Source organism: Eucalyptus grandis, chromosome 6, assembly GCF_016545825.1.
Source record: "Eucalyptus grandis isolate ANBG69807.140 chromosome 6, ASM1654582v1, whole genome shotgun sequence".
NCBI lineage: Eukaryota > Viridiplantae > Streptophyta > Magnoliopsida > Myrtales > Myrtaceae > Eucalyptus > Eucalyptus grandis.
Genome location: NC_052617.1, coordinates 39257740 through 39277172, shown reverse-complemented (window position 1 = coordinate 39277172; position 19433 = coordinate 39257740). Strand labels below are relative to the sequence as shown.

The 19433-nt window shown below is 40.8% G+C and overlaps 1 protein-coding gene across 1 annotated transcript; it reads right to left on the bottom strand.

The window, feature by feature from the left end:
* Positions 1-10401: 10401 nt before the first annotated feature.
* Positions 10402-11622, bottom strand: LOC120294466 (E3 ubiquitin-protein ligase PUB24-like). Its single transcript, XM_039314556.1, has one exon. The coding sequence runs from the start codon at positions 11620-11622 to the stop codon at positions 10402-10404; it is 1221 nt and encodes a 406-aa protein (XP_039170490.1).
* Between the last annotated feature and the right edge of the window lie 7811 nt (positions 11623-19433).

The window sequence follows — 19433 nt, the reverse complement described above, 5'->3', positions numbered from 1 at the left end:
ATATTAATATAAGCCTTGATGTGACTTAAAGAAATTTAATTTTGATTTAAATAAATGTTTTGAAATTATTGAAATATTTAATAATATATTATATTACGAAAATTATTATAATATCATTATTTATTTAATTTTCGGAATAAATTTAATTATTTATTAAAATTCCGAAAATTTTGTCGAGCCTCTATATTCTCGAATTTCGCACCGATCGCTGCAGTGTATTCAAAATTTGAAATTGATGGTTGGATATTATAAATTGAGTGTGGATTGTGAAAAATATGGATATTATTTTATTTAATTTTCGGAATAAATTTAATTAATTATTTATTTTTCGGAAATTAGGCGAGGATGGCCGTTGACTGGAATTTTATTCGATCGTCATGGTGCAGTCCATTTATTTATTTTAGATTTATTTTGTGTTAAATTGATTTATGAGTGATTTTAGGATTTATTCCTAAATTGAATAATCTTTGGTTATTAATTGAAAAAAAAAAACGGGCATCGGTTGACAATGCCAAAAATGTTTTGGTAGACTACATAAAATGGTGGGACTTATGGAACGGGTCAAGTGGGACCGTAAAGCCATTAAATCATAAATGGGTTGAGTGAGACCGTAAAGCCATTGAATCTTGAAAGGGTCGAGTGGGACCGTAAAGCCATTGAATCTTAAAGGGGTCGAAAGCCATTAAATCATAAATGGGTCGAGTGGGACCCTAAAGCCATCAAATCATGAAAGGGTCGAGTGGGATTGTAAAGCCATCGAATCTTGAAAGGATCGAGTGGGATCGTAAAGCCATCGAATCTTGAAAGGGTCGAATGGGACCGTAAAGCCATTGAATCTTGAAAGGGTCGAGTGGGAACGTAAAGCCACTAAATATTGAAAGTTGCCGAGCGTAACCGTGATAACCACTAAATTTAGATTTTCCTGGAGGGTCGTGTTTGAGGGTCGAGAATGAATAGTCAGAATGACCGTGTGATGACCTTGATGATATGTAATCGATCGAGTCAATTGATCGCCGAGTCGATTGATTCGCCGAGTCAATCCGAGTAATTGAATTGTTTGAATTCTATTATCATATATGCCCGAGTGATATGAACGTGATTGAGTGATTTGAATTGTGCTAACTTTTGCAAGAAGGAACGGAGGTGAGGTAAGTCCTTTATGTGGTGTGACTAGGTTACCCTTTGGTGTATTTTCTTTCTAATAAGGGTTTAGGGGGTTGAACTTGCTGAGACAATGTCTCATCCCGGTTGTGAGATTACAATTTCAAGTCCCTGGTGGATGGAGTGGCCAGATAGCTTTGATTGGCCTTGAGGAGTTGCAGAGGTGAAGTCATGAGGGTTGGAGAATGTGTCCGACTTATAGGTCGTAGGACAGTCCATTTTTAAGAGTCGGTCTTTTGTAGACTTTTGGCTATAGGCCTTCGTTTGTAACTTCGTTGATTTATGAAAGTGTTATGTTGTGGAATTGCTTTCTGTTTTTCTATCTCGTATTTCATTGTCAAGGGTTTTATAATACGCTTCCGCATGTGCATTTAAAATAAATGGGTCGGCGACGAGTGCCTAGGAACATGGCTTATTTGAATGACCATGGTGGGATGTTGGCGCGCTCGAGGTTCGTGGTGTGACATCCCCGTTTAAGTGGTATCGGAGCATAGTTTGAGTATGGAGCGATAAGGTGCGATGAGTCATGTGATAGTTAGTAGGAAAGGCTTTTAATATGATGATGCATGTAGTTGATAGTTGATTGGTAGTGTGTTTGTGGAGTCACTCATATTCTAATCATGTGTTGGAATTGGAAAACAAGCGTCTATATAGAGCATGTAGTATGAGTGACCAGAGTAGATGACTCCTTGGAGGAGGTTGGTAGGACCTATACCTTGGGGTAGGATGCGACAAGAGTCGGTACCCGAGAAAAGCGCCCGACTCAAACCAACGCGAATGTAAGAGCACCGCCGCAGTGTCGGTACTAGTGTAGCAGCACGAGCGATCCTAGGTTCGATGGGATTGTTTAGGCGCTAGAGTCTTTGTGAAGCATTTTGGGTCGAAGCTCGGACCGAGCCGTCGCTGTTGCCATTGTTTCTACCACTTTGCTAGTGTTGTGACCGTTGTTGTTACCACGCCTTGTTGAGGCCCAATCTAGAGTTTTGATTGAGGATTAAGCCACCGTATCTGAGTCAAGGTTCAGTTTAGACAGAGATGGAAATTGATTGGGGAGAAAGGCCGATCTTAGAAGAAATGTGCCATGTTTCACCCAACCGGAAGAGTGGAATTGGAAAGTCAGTGCTCAACTCGATCGATGTGTGTCGTGTCTGTAAGAAAAGACATGGATCTGTTCCATGCTGTAAGAGAGAAAGGCCTTGTTACAAGTATCGCCTCTATAGTCATTTGATCAAAGATCTTCCGTATAGACTAATGGAACCACATCTGTTTCTATCACTGCCGCCAATAGAAAAGAACAAAGGGAACATGCTTTAGTTGGTTCAGTGGAGTACTTGGAACGGGTCCCAGTGCAAGGAAGAGTGCATGATGTCACTTGATGGGTTTGCTTAGGTATGACTTGGAAGTCATTTATAAAAAGGTTTGGTTCGAGGAGCTTTATGTTGTTATGAAGCGTGGAAGTGATATAATTCAGTTTGTTCAGTTAGCGTACGAAAGTTTTGAATTACTGAAAGTTTGAAAGGACCTTCGATCCTTGTCATTCGTCACTGAAGACAACCTGGTTCTGGTTATTAGGTTGCCAAATTTGTATGGCAACTGTAGTGAATATGATAGTTGAGGAACCGAATATGGAGAACATAACCATGGTACATAAGTTTTCTGAGGTGTTTCATGAGGAATTGCCAAGCCTGCTGTCAGAAAGAGAAATAGAGTTCGGGATTGAGTTAGCATCCGGAACAGAGCTAGTCTGTAAGGCTCCTTACCGGATGGCGTTGTCAAAGCTGAAAGAACTAAAGGTGCGGATGCGGGAATTGTTAGATAAAAGATTCATACGTCCCAACGCATCACCTTGGGGAGCACCATCCTGTTCATGAAGAAGAAAGATGGTTCGATGCGTTTATACATCAATATTTTCAAAGTTTGATTAGAGAACAAAGCATCATCAGTTGAGGATCAAGAAGAAAGACATACCGAAGTTAGCATCTCGCACTCGATACGGCAGTTATGATTTTACTATAATGTCGTGTGGTTTGATGGACACTCCAGCTGTTCGTATGGATTTGATGAATAGAGTGTTTAAGGGGTACCTGGATCAGTTTGTAATCGTGCTCATTGACGTTATCCTGGTGTGTTCGAAGAGTGCTGAGGAACATGAGAGATATTTGAGAAGAGTACTTCAAGTCCTGAGGATTCATTAGTTGTGCGCTAAGTTTAGCAAGTACGAGTTTCGGATGACTCGTGTTGCGTCCTTAGGTCACGTGATTTTTGAAGAAGAAATCTCCGTGGACCTCGCCAAGAATGAGGTAGTGATTAACTGGCCAAGACCAATTACAGTGACAAAGATCGGAATTTTTCTGGGTTTAGCAGAGTATTACAAACGGTTTGTGGAAGAGGTTTCAGCGTTAGTGTCACCACTGACAAGACTGTTGAAGAAGAAAGAAAAGTTCGTGTGGGCAGGTAAGTGCGTGTGTAGTTTCCAAGAGCTTAAGCAGAAGCTGAACATTCCATCTGGTCCTAGAGGACACGAGATCTACAGCGATGCGTCATTTAGAAGACTAGGTTGCGTGTTGATGCAACATGGTAGGATTGTGGCATATGCTTCCCTTTAGTTGAGACCTCACAAGTTGAATTGTTCAACGCATGACTTAGAACTTGCAGCTTTAATCTTTGCAATGAATATTTAGGGATGTTAGTTGTGTGGAGAAAGATTCTAGATCTTCACTGTCCAACTTAGCCTTCAGTATTTATTCTCTCAGAATGAATTGAATTTGAAATAGCGTTGTGAATCAAAACTTTGGAAAGACTATGATTATGATATTTGGTATTCCCTAGGAAAAACGAATAAGGTCACAAATGCCTTAAGTTGGAAGTCATCGTAGCGCAAATGGTACTCAAGGAATGGGTTTTAATTGAGAAGGCACAAGATTCGGTTTTCAAATTTGAGGTAGGCCACCTTTTAAATTTTATGGTCATCCTCGAATTGAGTCGGAAGTGCAGATTAGAATCGAACACTTCAACCGTCGATACGAGTTTCAAAAGTCGTGTAAGTAGATACATAACAGAGAAATGTTGATTTTCAAAATTCTAAAGACGGAACATTGAGGTTCCGAGGATGATTGTGTGTACCGACGATGCAGCGCTTAAAGAGGAGTTGATCAAAGCTGATCGTAACAATTATAGCATTCATCATGTTAGTATGAAAATATATCGAGTCTACGCGAACATCATTGGTAGTCGTATGAAGGCGGACATCGACAAGCATGTCGCGAGGTGTTTGACATGTCGGCCAGGTCAAAGCTCAAAGCTTTGTAAATTGAGAGGACTCTTGTAACCTCTCGAGGTCCCTAATGCGGAAATGGGATTGTGTCACAATGAATCTTGTGACGGGCTTATCAGGGAATCAAAGGGATAATGATTTTGATTGGAATAGTGGTCAACAGATAAATGAAGTCGAATTACTTCATCGCAATACAAAATGACTATTTTGGACAAGCACGTAGAGTAGTACGTGCATTAGAGTGTCCGTCTGCATGGAGTGCCGGTGACGATTACTTGCACCGAGACCGAGGTTTGTGGCTATCTTCCGGAAAAGTTTGCGAGTGCTTTGAGAACGAAGTTACAGTATAGTAACGTTTATCATTCTCGACCGATGGCTAGTCCGAGAGGGCATTTCGATCTTCGAGGACATGTTAAGAACATGTGAGTTGGTTTTCAAAGGAAGTGGAAATGAACAACTCTTCTCGTTGAGTTCACTTACAGCAACAATTACCAATAGAGTTTTTAGTTGGTTCCCAGTTTCAGCAGAACAATCGGGTGGTTCATTTTTAAGCAGAGCATAGCAGAGTGTACGAGAACTTCGCTTGGTTGAGATGAGATCGAAAATCAGAAAATCGCAAGTCTAGAGTTGGTTTAGCAATCAGTGATTTAGTTGCAGTTATCAGAGACAGTTTTGAGACCGCTCAGAATCGCTAGTTTAGCTTCGCAGATTTTGTGTTGAAGACCTTTGGAATTTTAAGTGGGGAGGTGTATTTCCCTTGGGTGTCGCGCTTGGTAAGGACGTCTCGATTTATTAAGGAAGGGAAGATGAATCGACATTTAAATCGGAATCCATTGAAATTTAAGTTCAAAGGAGGATTTTGGCTCTAAATGAATTAAAGAAGCATTTTGAGACATCGTCGGCACCTTTAACCGAGCGGTACCCGGAATGAAGAAAAGGTCCGAAGCGGAGTTCGAATCCTCGACACGGCAGTTAGCCGCTTAGTGGAAAGATAAAAATAAAAGAAAGGGGACCAAAATTTTTGCAACTTTTATTTTTGCGAAGATCAGAAGTGCTTAACCTTTCGAGCAAAGTGATTTAGACAAGTTTGGAAGTGATCTGGCATTACTGCATTACGGAAAGAGCAATCAGGGAAAGAGAAGATTCGATGAGACAACTGTACCCCCACCTTTTTATTTAAAAATTGATAAATGTTCAAATTTCGAGGACGAAATTTTTATAAAAGGAGAAGAGTTGTGACATCCCGATTTTCCAATTCTATTTTTAGTAAATTGAAATGGGCATTTCATCTGCACACATATAGTTCTTTTCCCTGAACTAATCACTTATGGGATAACTAGTCTATTAGGTGAAGCCGTTAAGAAATTCTAATGCACCGGACTTGAGAATTTGACCAGGAAACGACCTTTCGACCGAGCTAATCTGCAAGGGTCATTACAACACAATTAAAAATCGATTAGAGACAGGAGATAGGTCGACTCGACAGAGGCACGTGATCGAGGGTGGGTGATTCCACCAAATCATACAATTCTTGTCGATAGGCACTGGACCGGTTTTTCTATCGTTTGGGTACCCTGTGTTCGTATTTGAAACTTTGAGATTACCACGACAACCAAGAGTCGCCAATGTGTCAAAGATGTCCATTGTGGCTTGAATTGATCAACCACAGGTCAAATGCATACAAATTTCTAAAAGTTACCCGATAGATCGGGATGCGTTAATATCGTGCCGAGTGAAATTAGCCATGAAATTGAAAGCAAATTCAGAAATTGGAAGTCCGGGTGTGTCATAAATCATTTAAGGAACATTGACTCATCTTTGGAAAAAATTTCATGCAAACCGAGTTTTCAGCAAAATAATCAAAGTATGGTTAATTTGGTTCGGGAAATGGGTAGGCCCGCTTTTGGTCATGCTTTTTGGACTCAAGTTAGTTCTTTGGTCAAATAAATATTTGACTTGAAGTATGGTGACATTTGATTAATTTTATGAACTTCAATTTAATCCAATTGGAAAGAAATTGAATGAAATTAAAAGACTGTGATGTACAAGGTTTTGGAATTTCATGCCACGGCGGAAAAAGAAATTGCAACCATTGGAATAAGGTTGTGGGAGATTGGAAATAGTGGAGTGTGACATCATCAAGTGATGTCATGGTGGGGCTAGAGTGCCTAAGATCATGACAAGTGGAGGGTGATGATTTGTTCTTCAAAAGGTGGGGTGTCACTTCCACCAATCACCTCCATCTTCTTCGTTGAGATTTCTTTTGGGATTTTGAAAGAGAGAGAGAGGGAGGTTTTGACTGGACCAGCCAGCAGCCGACGCCCCCTTCGCTGCTCGCAGATCGTCGTCATCGCCGGAGCCGTCGTTCACACGCGAAGGCCTGCGCGCACCTCGCCGGCCAGCTCGCGAGCTACTCCGCTCTGCTCGCGCGACCCCAAGCTTCCAGCACCTTCGTCCCAGTGCTCCACCGTCGCTGTGGTCACCGAAAGACCGTCGGAGCCCGTCGTCATCACCGCTCATCCGTATGCGCCATCCCACACGCGAGCTTCTCCGCCCCTTCCGTCTCTGCTTTGTCTGCCACCCAGCATCGTCGTCCAACCATTCAGCCGCCTGATCTTCGTCACCAAGGCCGCCGAAGGCCTCACCTAGCTGCCGTGAGCCATCGCCGAGCTGCCGCTCCTCTCCTCCGCCGTTTCTCCGCTCGAACCACCACCGAATCCGCCCCATCTCGGCCCAAACCGCAGCTGGTTTTAGTGGGTATCACAACCCGGTTTTGGCCCGTTTTGACCGACTTCCTAACCTCGGATGCTTGGCCCGCCTTAAGGAAAGTCGATCCCCATTGCGTCCCTGTCGTTTTAGTCCGCCCGGCTCGCTAATCGAGTGAGTTTAGCTCAATTAACCTCGATTAGATAGTTAATTATGCTTAGGGAGGTTTAGTTTATGTTAAGTGTTATTAGGTGGTTAGTTTAATTTATTTAATTGTAGATTAGATTAAGCTGTTTAATTAACTTAAAGTGTGTTTAATTTAGGGTTAAGTGGATGTTTATATTAATATAAGCCTTGATGTGACTTAAAAGAATTTAATTTTGATTTAAATAAATGTTTCAAAATTATTGGAATATTTAATAATATATTATATTACGAAAATTATTATAATATTATTATTTAATTAATTTTCGGAATAAAGTTAATTATTTATTAAATTCCGAAAATTTTGTCGGCCCCTATATTCTCATAATTTCACGTTGATCGCTGCTGTGTAGTCAGATTTTGAAATTAATGGTTGGCTATTATAAATTGAGTGTGGATTGTGAAAAATATTGATATTATTTTATTTAATTTTCGGAATAAATTTAATTATTTATTTATTTTTCGGAAATTAGGCGAGGATGGTCGGTGACTGGAATTTTATGCTGATCGTCGTGGTGCAGTCCGTTTCTTTATTTGAGCTTTATTTTGTGCTAAATTGATTTATGAGTGATTTTAGGATTTATTCCTAAATTGAATAATCTTTGGTTATTAATTGAAAAGAAACTGGGCATCGGTTGACAATGCCAAAAAAATTTTGGTAGACTACATAAAATGGTGGGACTTATGGAACGGGTCGAGTGGGACCGTAAAGCCATTGAATTTTGAAAGGGTCGAGTGGAACCGTAAAGCCATTAAATCATAAATGGGTCGAGTGGGACCATAAAGCCATCAAATCTTGAAATGGTCGAGTGGGACCGTAAAGCCATCAAATCTTGAAAAGGTCGAGTGGGACCATAAAGCCACTAAATATTGAAAGTTGCCGAGTGTAACCGTGATTACCACTAAATTTATATTCTCCTGAAGGGCCGTGTTTGAGGGTCGAGAATGAATAGTCAGAATAACCGTGTGATGACCTCGATGACATGTAATCGACTCGAGTCGATTGATCGCGAGTCGATCCGAGTAATTGAATTGTTTGAATTCTATTACCGTATATGCCTCGAGTGATATGAACGTGATTGAGTGATTTGAATTGTACTAACTGCGGGAAGAACGGAGGCAAGGTAAGTCCTCTATGTGGTGTGGCTAGGTTACCCTTGGGTGTATTTTCTTTTTAATAAGGGTTTAGGGGGTTGAACTTGCTGAGACAATGTCTCATCCCGGTTGTGGGATTACAATTTCAGGTCCCTGGTGGACGGAGCGGCGATAACTTTAGTTGGCCTTGAGGAGTTGCGGAAATGTGAAGTCATGAGGGTTGGAGAATGTGTCCGACTTGTAGGTCGTAGGACAATCCCTTTTAAGAGCCAGTCTTTTGTAGACTTTTGGTTGTAGGCCTTCGTTTGTAACTCCGTTGATTTATGAAATTGTTATGTTGTGGAATTACATCCCGCTTTTCTATCCCGTATTTCATTGTCAGTGGTTTTATAATACGCTTCCGTATGTGCATTTAAAATGAATGGGTCGGCGACGAGTGCCTGGGAACATCGCTTATTTGAATGACCATGGTGGGATGTTGGCGCGCTCGAGGTTCGGGGTATGAGAGAGAGAGAGAGAGAGAGAGAGAGAGAGAGGCTTAGTCCCACACTTAGTCCTATATCGAGCATTTAGCAAAGACTAACGAGTCGTTGGTCTCTATAAATAGTGATAGACAAGCAAACGAATATTTGATCTTTTGGCCAAAATCCTTTGTTTTGTTGGAAATACAACAACATTGAGAAGGGCCTTAAAATGGCACTTTAATTGTCACAAATCTTCAAAATTAAATTTTATTTTGAAAAATAAGTTAAAGTTTTAAAAAATAAGGTCGGTTCGGTCTTGATAGCCTTAGGAATTGGGAATCGAACCGAAAATTGTCGACTCTATTATCGTCAAACCAAGAATGGACCGATGTCTATAGGAACCAAACTCAACAGGCCAATTTGGTCCAGGTCTAGGTGATTCCCGATTTATGCGATTTCTTTTTGCTCACTCCTAATTGCAATTATGTTAATTCGGTCTATCGGCTAATTTTGATCGGCTAGTACTAATGTGGCTAGCTAATATCGGCTATTCAAGAATGCTTGACTGGACAATTTTTTAATTATTTTTTTCAAGTTTTCTTTTTTGAATTTTTTTTCCTCCTCCCTCCTTCTACCTCTAGTCGATTGCCCGAGGCTAAGGTCAACGAGATCAACCTCGCCTAGCTATGGTAAGGCCGTCTAGCAACCGACCGAAAGTAGAAGGAAGAAGGAGGAGGGGAAAAAGAGAAAGAAAAAGAAAATTCAAAAAATTAATAAGCAAATTCAAAAAAATATTCAAAAAATTATGCATGTCAACGCCAGCTAGAAAAATTGGTCGAATGGACCAAATTGGCACAAATGTCAAAAATTTAGAATTGAATTGACAAAAAAAATGTTCAGAATTGAATTAACATAATTACAATAGATTTTTAAAAAATTGATATTTTTCCTGTGTATGATGACCAATGGTTATTATGATCTTCTATGTTTTCAAAATGAGAATTTTTAAGCATTTTTCCTAGATCAACTGTTGGAATAAGAAATTTCTACATTCACATTGGGGTTGTTGACACAGGAAGAAATTCAGTGACAAAAGTAACTCCAAAATTACTTGTTACTTATCAAATAGTGTTTGTAATTTATTTTTATTTTTATTTTTTACATTGGTGGTGGATCTTACAATAATCCAATTCTTAAACATGAGAACAATATTCAGACGAAATGATTTGGAAATAATAACTTGAACATTCCGAAAGAAACTTAGAACTAATGCATGAGACAGCTATCCAATAGTCAGAAGTTGCAACTAGTATGAAAAAAGATCGTCATTTATTTTTATTTTTCTCGGCTGATACACTGCAAGAAATATCAACGCTTTTCTCCCATATTTGCAAAATCGACACTTGAGTGACAAAGAAACCACATTTTTAGTTTATTCATACACTCTCCAATGGCCCCAAAAATCCCATAGAAAATGGGAAAAGGGAAATCGTGCACTCACCTCGCAACCCTAGTGAAGAGCGTATCATCTATGCAAGGACACTTCCTCCATTCATCGAAGTGCGTCTTAAGTATCTCTCGAGCTTTGTCTTTCAAGTACGTCGCGCAATCCGCTTGTAACAACAAGCCAAGCTTCGACACAGCTCTGACCATTAGCATCTCCCGAACAAACATCGAATTCCCCGAAAACTTGCTCAGCATTGAAAGAATGAAGACGGCGCACTCGTCCGCGGATTGCGAGACGTTCAGAATCCTCTCCGAGACCACGGCGATCCCGCATCTGTGGCCCATGAACTGAGCCCTCCCGTCGGCACAAGAGCATAGGTGGAACAAGACTCCCAGGATTAGCTCAGTGGTTTTCTTCTCCGGGAACCCTAGTTCCAGCTCGATGAGCTCGAACACGGCGCCGTGCTCCACCATCATGGCACGGTTTCTCACCCATGGGCACGAGTCTAGCAATATATGGAGCGACGCATTTACCGCCTGTTGAGTGATGCCGTTCCTTAGGAGACGGATGATTGTTTGGAAGAACTCGCTTTTCAATCTTTCTAGCACTGAGGAGCTCGCCGCTTTGAACATCCTCTCGAGGACTATAAGCGTGTGTGATCTCACTGCCAAGCAATTGTCTACTTCACAACCTAAAACCCAAGTCAGCGTTTTGATGATCCGATCGTTTTGGCCGATGAGTAGGTTCCCGGGTGCGGATGGGACTCGAAGTAGTACTAGTATGTGCAAAGCTTCCTCAAGACCAATGGTCCGGTTTTCATCGCAACAATTTGCAACGTACGATATTATAGCCTTGGGCACCCCAACCTCTATCATAAGATTTCTATTTCGTTCGTTCTCTACCGCAAGCATATCAATGCGTCTAAGGGTCTCGATCTCCGATCGATGGCATCGGATGTCTCCGATGAGTTTAAGCATGCAGGACCTGTCAAGGGGCGTTCTCGGGTTGGGAAGGCAGTCGATGCCCCGAGAGGCATTCTCATCACACCACGACTGGATCAGCCTGCAGAGGGTGTGGTTCGGGGTCAGGTCGGAGTCCTTCGTCAACGGCTGCTTCGTGACAGGGCAGGTCGCGTTCTTGCCATCGAGAAGCCAATGCTCGATGCTCTCTCTGTCGTACGTGATGCCAGTGACGGCAGTCACCGGTTCTCTCATCAGTTGCAGAGAAATGGGACACGTGAAGTACTCGGGGACATCAACAACATCGTCCATAATCGGACATCAGCAATTTAACGTTGGTGTCTGTAAGTGATATCACGAGAAGCAAACTCGTGGGTGTGTGGTGTGAACGAATAGAGGGAGAGATCGATGAAACAGGAAGTTGTGTGAATGAAGAAGGCTTCGTTTTGGTAAGAAAGAGCGGCTCTCTTTATTCAAAAACTTGGCAAAGAGAGAGAGAGAGCGACAGAGAGCGACAGAGAGGTCTTCTGTTGCTGGTCAATGCTGGATGCACTTTATTCATATCTAAATCTGTTCCTAGAGAGAGAGAGAGTTCGGTGGTCAAAGCAGGGATTTTTGGGTCTATGGCAAAATTGAATGAAGACGCAAGAAGAAGACAATGTGTCACAGCATGTTATTCAGATAAGTTATGGTACCTTATTCAAGATCTGTATGAATTCAAGACGTACACAATGATTTTGTTTTTTAGTTTGTGCCCCCGGTTCAAAGACGGGAGACGTGGGTCATTTTTACAAATTGGCTTTTACTGCTATTAGGTCAAGATTTGTGTTTGAATTAAGCGTCTCGCGGGGACTACACGCCATAATTAAGCTGACTCCCTTCTCTCTCCCCCTCTCTCCCTCTCTCTCTCTCTCTCTCTACATGAACGTTCATTCTTTTATCTCGCCGGAAAAGAAAAAGTGACCACATTGTAATTGCCGCTGTTTAAAGAAACGGAACTCTTAGGCTCTTAGCGTGATGAGATACAAATTATTCTGTTTTTGTGAAGTGTTGGTCGGCCGTGACATAGACACGTTAGAAAGTGTTCGCTTCTCATACGGTTTGACGTGAGATCTTTTGAAGCTTTAGCGAGAGCAAATATCAAAGAAATTACGGGCTGAACTAGGGGTCGGAAGACACACAAGCATTACGATGTTTGTGAATTGAATTAATGAAATACGTTAGCGACCTCTCTTCCCCCCCAACCCCCACCCACTTTATACATTTTGTACGGATATCAATTTAATCATACACCTTTCAAGATGACTAATTTAATCATAAACATTTTTGTCAATTTTGATCGAAAATTGCTGATGTAGATATTAGCAATGTTATATAGCATGAATAACGCTGATATGGATAATTTTTTCCAACTTTTAATAATTGTTCTAAGTTTTCTATATTCTTTCTTTCCACTATGGATGATGGGGCTCAAGCAACCCACGCTAGCCATAGTGGGAAAGGTGAAAATATAAAATATAAAAATTATTAAAAAATTATAAAAGTGTTCACATTAATGCCGGTTGCATTATATCTGATGGTTGATGTCAATGTCAGTGTTTTCCAAGTAAAATTAGTCGAAATAATTAAATTAAATCAAAAGATTTAGAATTAAATTGACCGTACTAAAAGATTTACGATTAAATTGACATCCATACAATAGATTTATGATTTTGTTCGCAATTATCCCATAATTCAAATGCACAACAGACCGGATATGAATAAGCTAAATATTATAAGGGTTGGTTGAATCAATAATACAACTTATGAGCTTGAAACTCTACAAAGATGATGTCAGCTTTGATTCTTAGAAAATTTCCTTTTAGGGTACACAAAGAAGACCTCAAGGGAAGACTCCAACTAAGTAAATTCTCTGTAGATTCCTAATCTTTCGGGAATGATTTACTTTTGAAAACATTGACGAGGCGGGTCAAGTCCAGCACATGGATATTCATGCCTTATAGCATATTATTATAATTCGTCTAACTCATATTTCGCATCGAGATCATGACCATAAACTTAATCACTTTGTGGAGTTTTCCATGGCCCCTAGCGACCAGGGTCTATGGCCCGTGCCCCTTAAAAAATTATAGAAATGTGTGGAATCAAACATCCCATCACACCACATCGGATCGATTCATGAAAAAGAAGTGCCTAAATCATTGAAAAGCAATATGGTAAAATTCAAAGCAGACCTTAATTGCTTTTTTGGTGCTACGAAAAAGAGGGAGACCACGACCCGACTTTTCGCTTCGTACGCGGTTATAGATGGGAGGTACTTTCCGCTCACATGTCAGGAAGGTGATGGGGAACTGAACGAGAATAATCCACGCATGGTCATTGCAGTATTAGGGTTTACCCCGCGGATAATTCAGTGAGAAAGCAAAAAGAACTTCGTCGTTTAGCAGCGTTTACTCGACGAGTCAACGGTCAAGCAACGTACTGGGTCGGTAGGGTCCTCCCTCAAGTCATGCTCTCTTTATCAGGGGCTCAATTTCCACGAAAGCCGCCCTTTTTCTTGAGTTTAGACCCATGGAAGAAAAAAGAAAAAAACGTCTCTTCTTCGGGTTCTCATTTGTGTGCTCAAGGAACAGCCACACTACTTCATGCAAAAAGTCTGTTTCTCAGTTGGCTGTTTTCTCACATTTGAATAAGTACGTCGGTCGACACGGAAAAATCTGGCTCGAGCAGAACCGGACAAGACGACCATCGAAATCAAAATTGCTCTCGTTTTGGTCAAATGGCATTGTTGAAAGCAGTTCAGAGATCAAAACGCGATCCGCATACATGGTCGAACCGGTTCCCATTTTTGGATCACGGAGCGGTGCCCAAGAGGCAGACTATCTAGGAAACTCTATCATAGTTCGCGCTTTCAGCGCTCCCGTGATCTCTCCATGGATCGATCTCTCGATCATGTGACTTGTCTCGACTCCTTGTCACATGCCCTTTTTTTCGTCGTAATTCTCTGCACAGAGTGCTGTAATATACAAATCCTTCGACTAGTTTTACGATCAACAATTGAAATCTACTATATTGCAACCTAATGATCCTCAACTCGTTAGAAAAGGTTCTTCATGGTTTTGGAAGTGCCCAGTTAGTTAGGACTTGAATTTAGTATGATTGAGATCATGGAAGAAAAGTTACGTGGTTTGAATCTAAAAGTTATCGTGAGACGCACGAGTAACAAAAGGACCCAGGATAAGGACAACTTTGACAAGTTGGAAGACAATCTATACCAACTCCATGTAGATAACGCGTGGAAAAATAACAAATGAGCCTTAAGTATTATTGCAGGACCGCCCAGCAACTCAATAGTCCAAGCTTGGATAAGAAGAGGACATTGGAACCCACCAATGGAAGTAGAAGCAGCAACTCTCCTTCTCACTTGCAATTATGCTAAGTCCCCAGGCATCCGAAGCGATTTTTGAGAAAATGATTGCAAGATCTTAATTGATGACATCCGATAACATGGTCTTTGCTCTCAAATTATTCAACCTTTCGTTACATATTCTTATTTCCTAATTCAACACGATAGAGGTTGAAATTTGGTCCAGACCCATAGACCCAAACATGAAACTACCCGTGCGCTTGCAAATCGAGCTTTTTAATCAAATAGGAATTATATCTTCTTTTCTTTTTCATAATCTCCCCTGGAGTTAAAAATATTATCTTAATAGAGTTTTTTTATATGATTCTAATATTGCATTCAATTTGTAATGTTTCGTTTGAAATGAGAAGTTTATTTCGAGCAAAAGGAAAAGGAAAATCCATTTTTTTGCAAGTGCTCAAAAAGGAAAGGAAAAGAACTTCAATTTGTAAATGACGCGAAAGCGGTCGACAATTCTAAAGGTAGCGGAGGAGACTCGACCGTCCTAGTCCAGTCAACAAGTCAACAAGTCAATGTATGGGTTGTGGACTATCATCACTAGCTACCACGTCTACGCTTTTATCCTATTGCCCAGTCGATCTATTGTCCTTCTTTCCGTTCTGTCCCCTCCGGGGACGAAATCAAACTCGATTCCGCGAATATTGATTCGGAAGGAACGACCAAAGTTCCAACGCGAAATTTCAATCTAAACTTCGTTCAAATCAAATTGCATGACTTTTATACATAAATCGAAATAATCTATTGATTCTTGATATCGCGACGCTCTCGTAACAAGCGATTTCACCATAATGTTGCGTTGTTAAGAATCATGTACAGCAATTGTTCCCGACCCCAATCCTAAAGCACACCTCGTTCTTGTCCCACGACCGCAATTGACATGGAAAAAATGTTGAGAACCAGGAATCCCGACTATATGCACACGAGAAGTACATTATAGAAACATCCCACTAATGCTAGGGAAGGAAGGGTCGTCAATTTGAATTAGTGACGATAATTAGAGGATTCTATGCAGGTTGATCAATTTGCATGTCTTCCTAGGATTTTTAATCAAGGGTCACTTTATTTCGGGGAAAACTTACATTTTGAAAAATATTTTCTTAAAAAATAATTGCATACATTAATTACAAGAAAGTTTAAACTAAAAATATTTCATTGCTCCTGAAAATATTGCTATCGCTAATGAAAATATTTTGAATAAGCTAATTATCCCAAGCGATATAAAAGATATATTCTTTTTAAATTTTTATTTTTCGCAAAATAAATAGACTTTAGAAGGGCGTAACGTGGGAGTAAAAGGAATATGATTTTTGGATAATTGGGCCTTGTTCCAATTGGAGAGAATGTAGTGGACCTCGAAGCGTGTGGATACAAATTCTATTGAGGACGTTCCGCCTGCTAAGAAGTTTGTGGCCCACATTCTGTCACTATACATCCATAGCATGGGCTTAATTACCTTTAGAAAAAGACCCAAAAATATTAGATCCAATTCAATTTCTGCTCCAATTTTTTTTTTTTTTTGGTGAAGGTAATAATATTAATGAGAATGGACAAAAGTACAAAAGATCGGATCCAAACAAGCACTCTTAACAAAGGAGCAAGAGTGACGGGGATCCGATAAAAAGCCCGAGGGCGCTAGCAAGAAACACAAAAGCTAGGAAGCCAACAAACAAAACGTAACAACAGGAACCCCTAGCCTCCCCAACCCTCTAGCCTTCAAAGCTGAAGGCGAAGAACGGATATTGAAGGAACCCGCAACTACAAGAACAAGAGCAAACTGAAACAACAGCAAACTAAGGAGAATCAGCTACAGAGGAAAAGATCATGGGGTGGAATCCCCACCCCCTTTGCAGTCTACTGTTCCTCGGAGAAGGAAGAACTTCCGTGAATGTGAGCGCTTTGTCCTTAACCACCTTGATTAGGTGATTTTTAAGGGCAGGGACCACCAAGGATTCACCCCTGAAGATAACCGCATTCCTCTTCTTCCAAATGAGATGGCACAAAGCACCGAAAGAGAATCGAACTATCCTGTGGTAAAAATCCTTCCCCATAAGGAATTTCCTAGCCCAAGTGAGCACCTCTCTCCAACATCTATTCCTCCATGGCAAGTTACATCTGGCAGCCCAAAAGAAGGCCAGCGAGGCCGAGATGTGACACCGGAAGAATAGGTGTTCGATTGAGTCCGGTACTTCACTACAAAAGGCACATAGATTAAAATCAATTCGACCATGATTTAACAACATCACCTGAGTGGGAAGACGGTTTTTAGATATAAGCCACGAATAAACCGATGGCGAGGGACTATATCGATATCCCAAATCAAAGAAGCCCAATCCACCCGATCTCTCTTGGCTCTAATGGCATTCCATGCGGATGCAACCGAAAAGGAGGCTGATGGATCGCTACACCAAATAAACTTGTCATTATAAGACTCCAGAGTCGGTAAAGCTACGCCCCATCTGATTAATATCCGAGAGAATGAGTCGCCTAACGGGGTGTATAAGTCAGCAACTACTGCATAATCAGGGAGCCGCATATTGTCCCTAAACGAGGGCGGGACGAATCCATCAAGGGGGCCACATGGAAGCTAGTAATCATGCCATAAAGATACCGACAGCTCATTTCCACCTAAACGAAGTTCTGAAGTGCTTTCTAAGCTGGAGGATTTTCTTCCACGCCCAGGAACAAGTCCCAGGTTGAGATGAAATCCAAATTTTTTTTTTTTAATCTACAAAAATCATAAAACTTTCGCCCGCGTATTTACCGTCACCTTCACCTTCATATGAAACAACAATAACCTCCCAATATTGATAATTATGAAGGAGCTACAGCAATTTTTGGATAATTTGGGATACGAGATGAATATAAAAATGAAAATGATGGGACGACGGTGTTTAATCTACTATAAGAACATAATAAATAATTATAAATTATTATGATATCCACTTGTTTAAGATTTTATGATTTATAACAAACTATTATTCTTTATAATAGTTCTGTTATGCTAGTAAGACTCAAAAAAAAAAAAAAAAAAAAAAAAAGGTTGAATTAAAGTTGGATTGGACCTATGGTTCGGGCGTTTTCTGGGAAATTAAGCCCGTAAATTATCACATCCGCACCTTCTCGTGGCAGGTATTCACTAATGCGGAGCGAAGCCTTACCTTTTGCTGACGTGGAAAAGTGGACTTTAACTGATGCAATTTTTAAATGGCTACAAATATAGGTGTGATCTTGCTTTCCAAAATCACTGCCGAACGAATAATACGTGGCTTCTTCAAAGTAAGATATGCGGCATTTTATTTTTTATTATCACTATTATTACAAGCGAATTTAATTAGAAGTCGGTCCATCTGATTTGCTCGATTTATGAGGGGGAAAAAAAGGGGAAAACTTCACAAAAAAATTCCCACCACCACACAGCCCGACCAGTAAGCTAAGCCGATTCGCGAAAGCTTAATAATAATCCGCCATGGATGCGCAGATCGAGCTCCCGTACTCTGCACTTCCCTGCTTCTCCTTCTCCTTCTTCTCCTCTCGATCTCCCATGGCGGATTCCGAACCTCCTCTTCTCCGCCCCGAATCCGGACATCCCTCGCCTCCGCCCCGCCTTCTCTGATTCGATTCCGCCCCCGCGCCTCGGGGTTGGCTCGCTCGAGCGAAGGAGGACCATGAGCCTCGCCCATCGCGCCGCGAACGAGGTAAACGATCGTGGGGCTTTCTTGCGGCGTTGATCCGCGTGTTCTGTGGTCGGAATCCTACTTTGCTTCGGTTTATGTTGTTGCGCATTTCGGGAGCTTGCCGTCGGTTTTACCGATGGTTTTCTCGAGCTTTGCTTCGGGAACGCCTGCTAATGGCGGTCCTGGTGGCTCCCGATTGCGGCTTGAACGAATGTTTGGGGGTTTCGAAATGGAGGATGTTTCTGTGGTGGGCCTGAGGGTTGAGTGTGTATTGGGGGGCATTGGGGTTGTTGCTGCGCTTCCTTGATGTTTTACGCTTTCTTTGTTTCTCTTCTGCATTGGGGGGTTTGTGGTGTGAGGTGGGAATCCAAAGCTGATTCTTCGGTGAATTCGAGTCGTGGTTCGGGTGAAAAACCGAATGCAATGATATGTCGAAACTAGTTAGCAGTCATAAGCGCAAGCATCGAAGAAAATTTTAAAAAATGAATAAGCAAATTCGAAAAAATATATATTCAAAAATTATGCATGTCAACGCTAACTAGACAAAATTGGTCGAATGGACCAAATTGGCAAGAAAATGTCGGATTTAGAATTGAATTAACCAAAAAAAAAAAAAAAAGTTCAGAATTAAATTAACATAATTGCAATGGATTTTTTAAAAATTGATATTTTTCTTGTGTATGATGACCAATAATTATTATGATCTTCTATGTTTTCAAAGTGAGAATTTTTAAGCACTTTTCCTAGATCAACTGTTGGAATAAGAAATTTCCACATTCACATTGGGGTTGTTGACACATGAAGAAATTCAATTACAAAAGTAACTCCAAAAACACTTGTTACTTATCAAATAGTGTTTGTAATTTATTTTTATTTTTATTTTTTACATTGGTGGTGGATCTTACAATAATCCAATTCTTAAACATGAGAACAATATTCAGACGAAATGATTTGGAAATAATAACTTGAACATTCCGAAAGAAACTTAGAACTAATGCATGAGACAGCTATCCATAGTCAGA

Bases quoted from the DNA above. Each gene is read 5' to 3' on its own strand.
- LOC120294466 (XM_039314556.1), bottom strand. From the start codon at position 11,622: ATGGACGATGTTGTTGATGTCCCCGAGTACTTCACGTGTCCCATTTCT.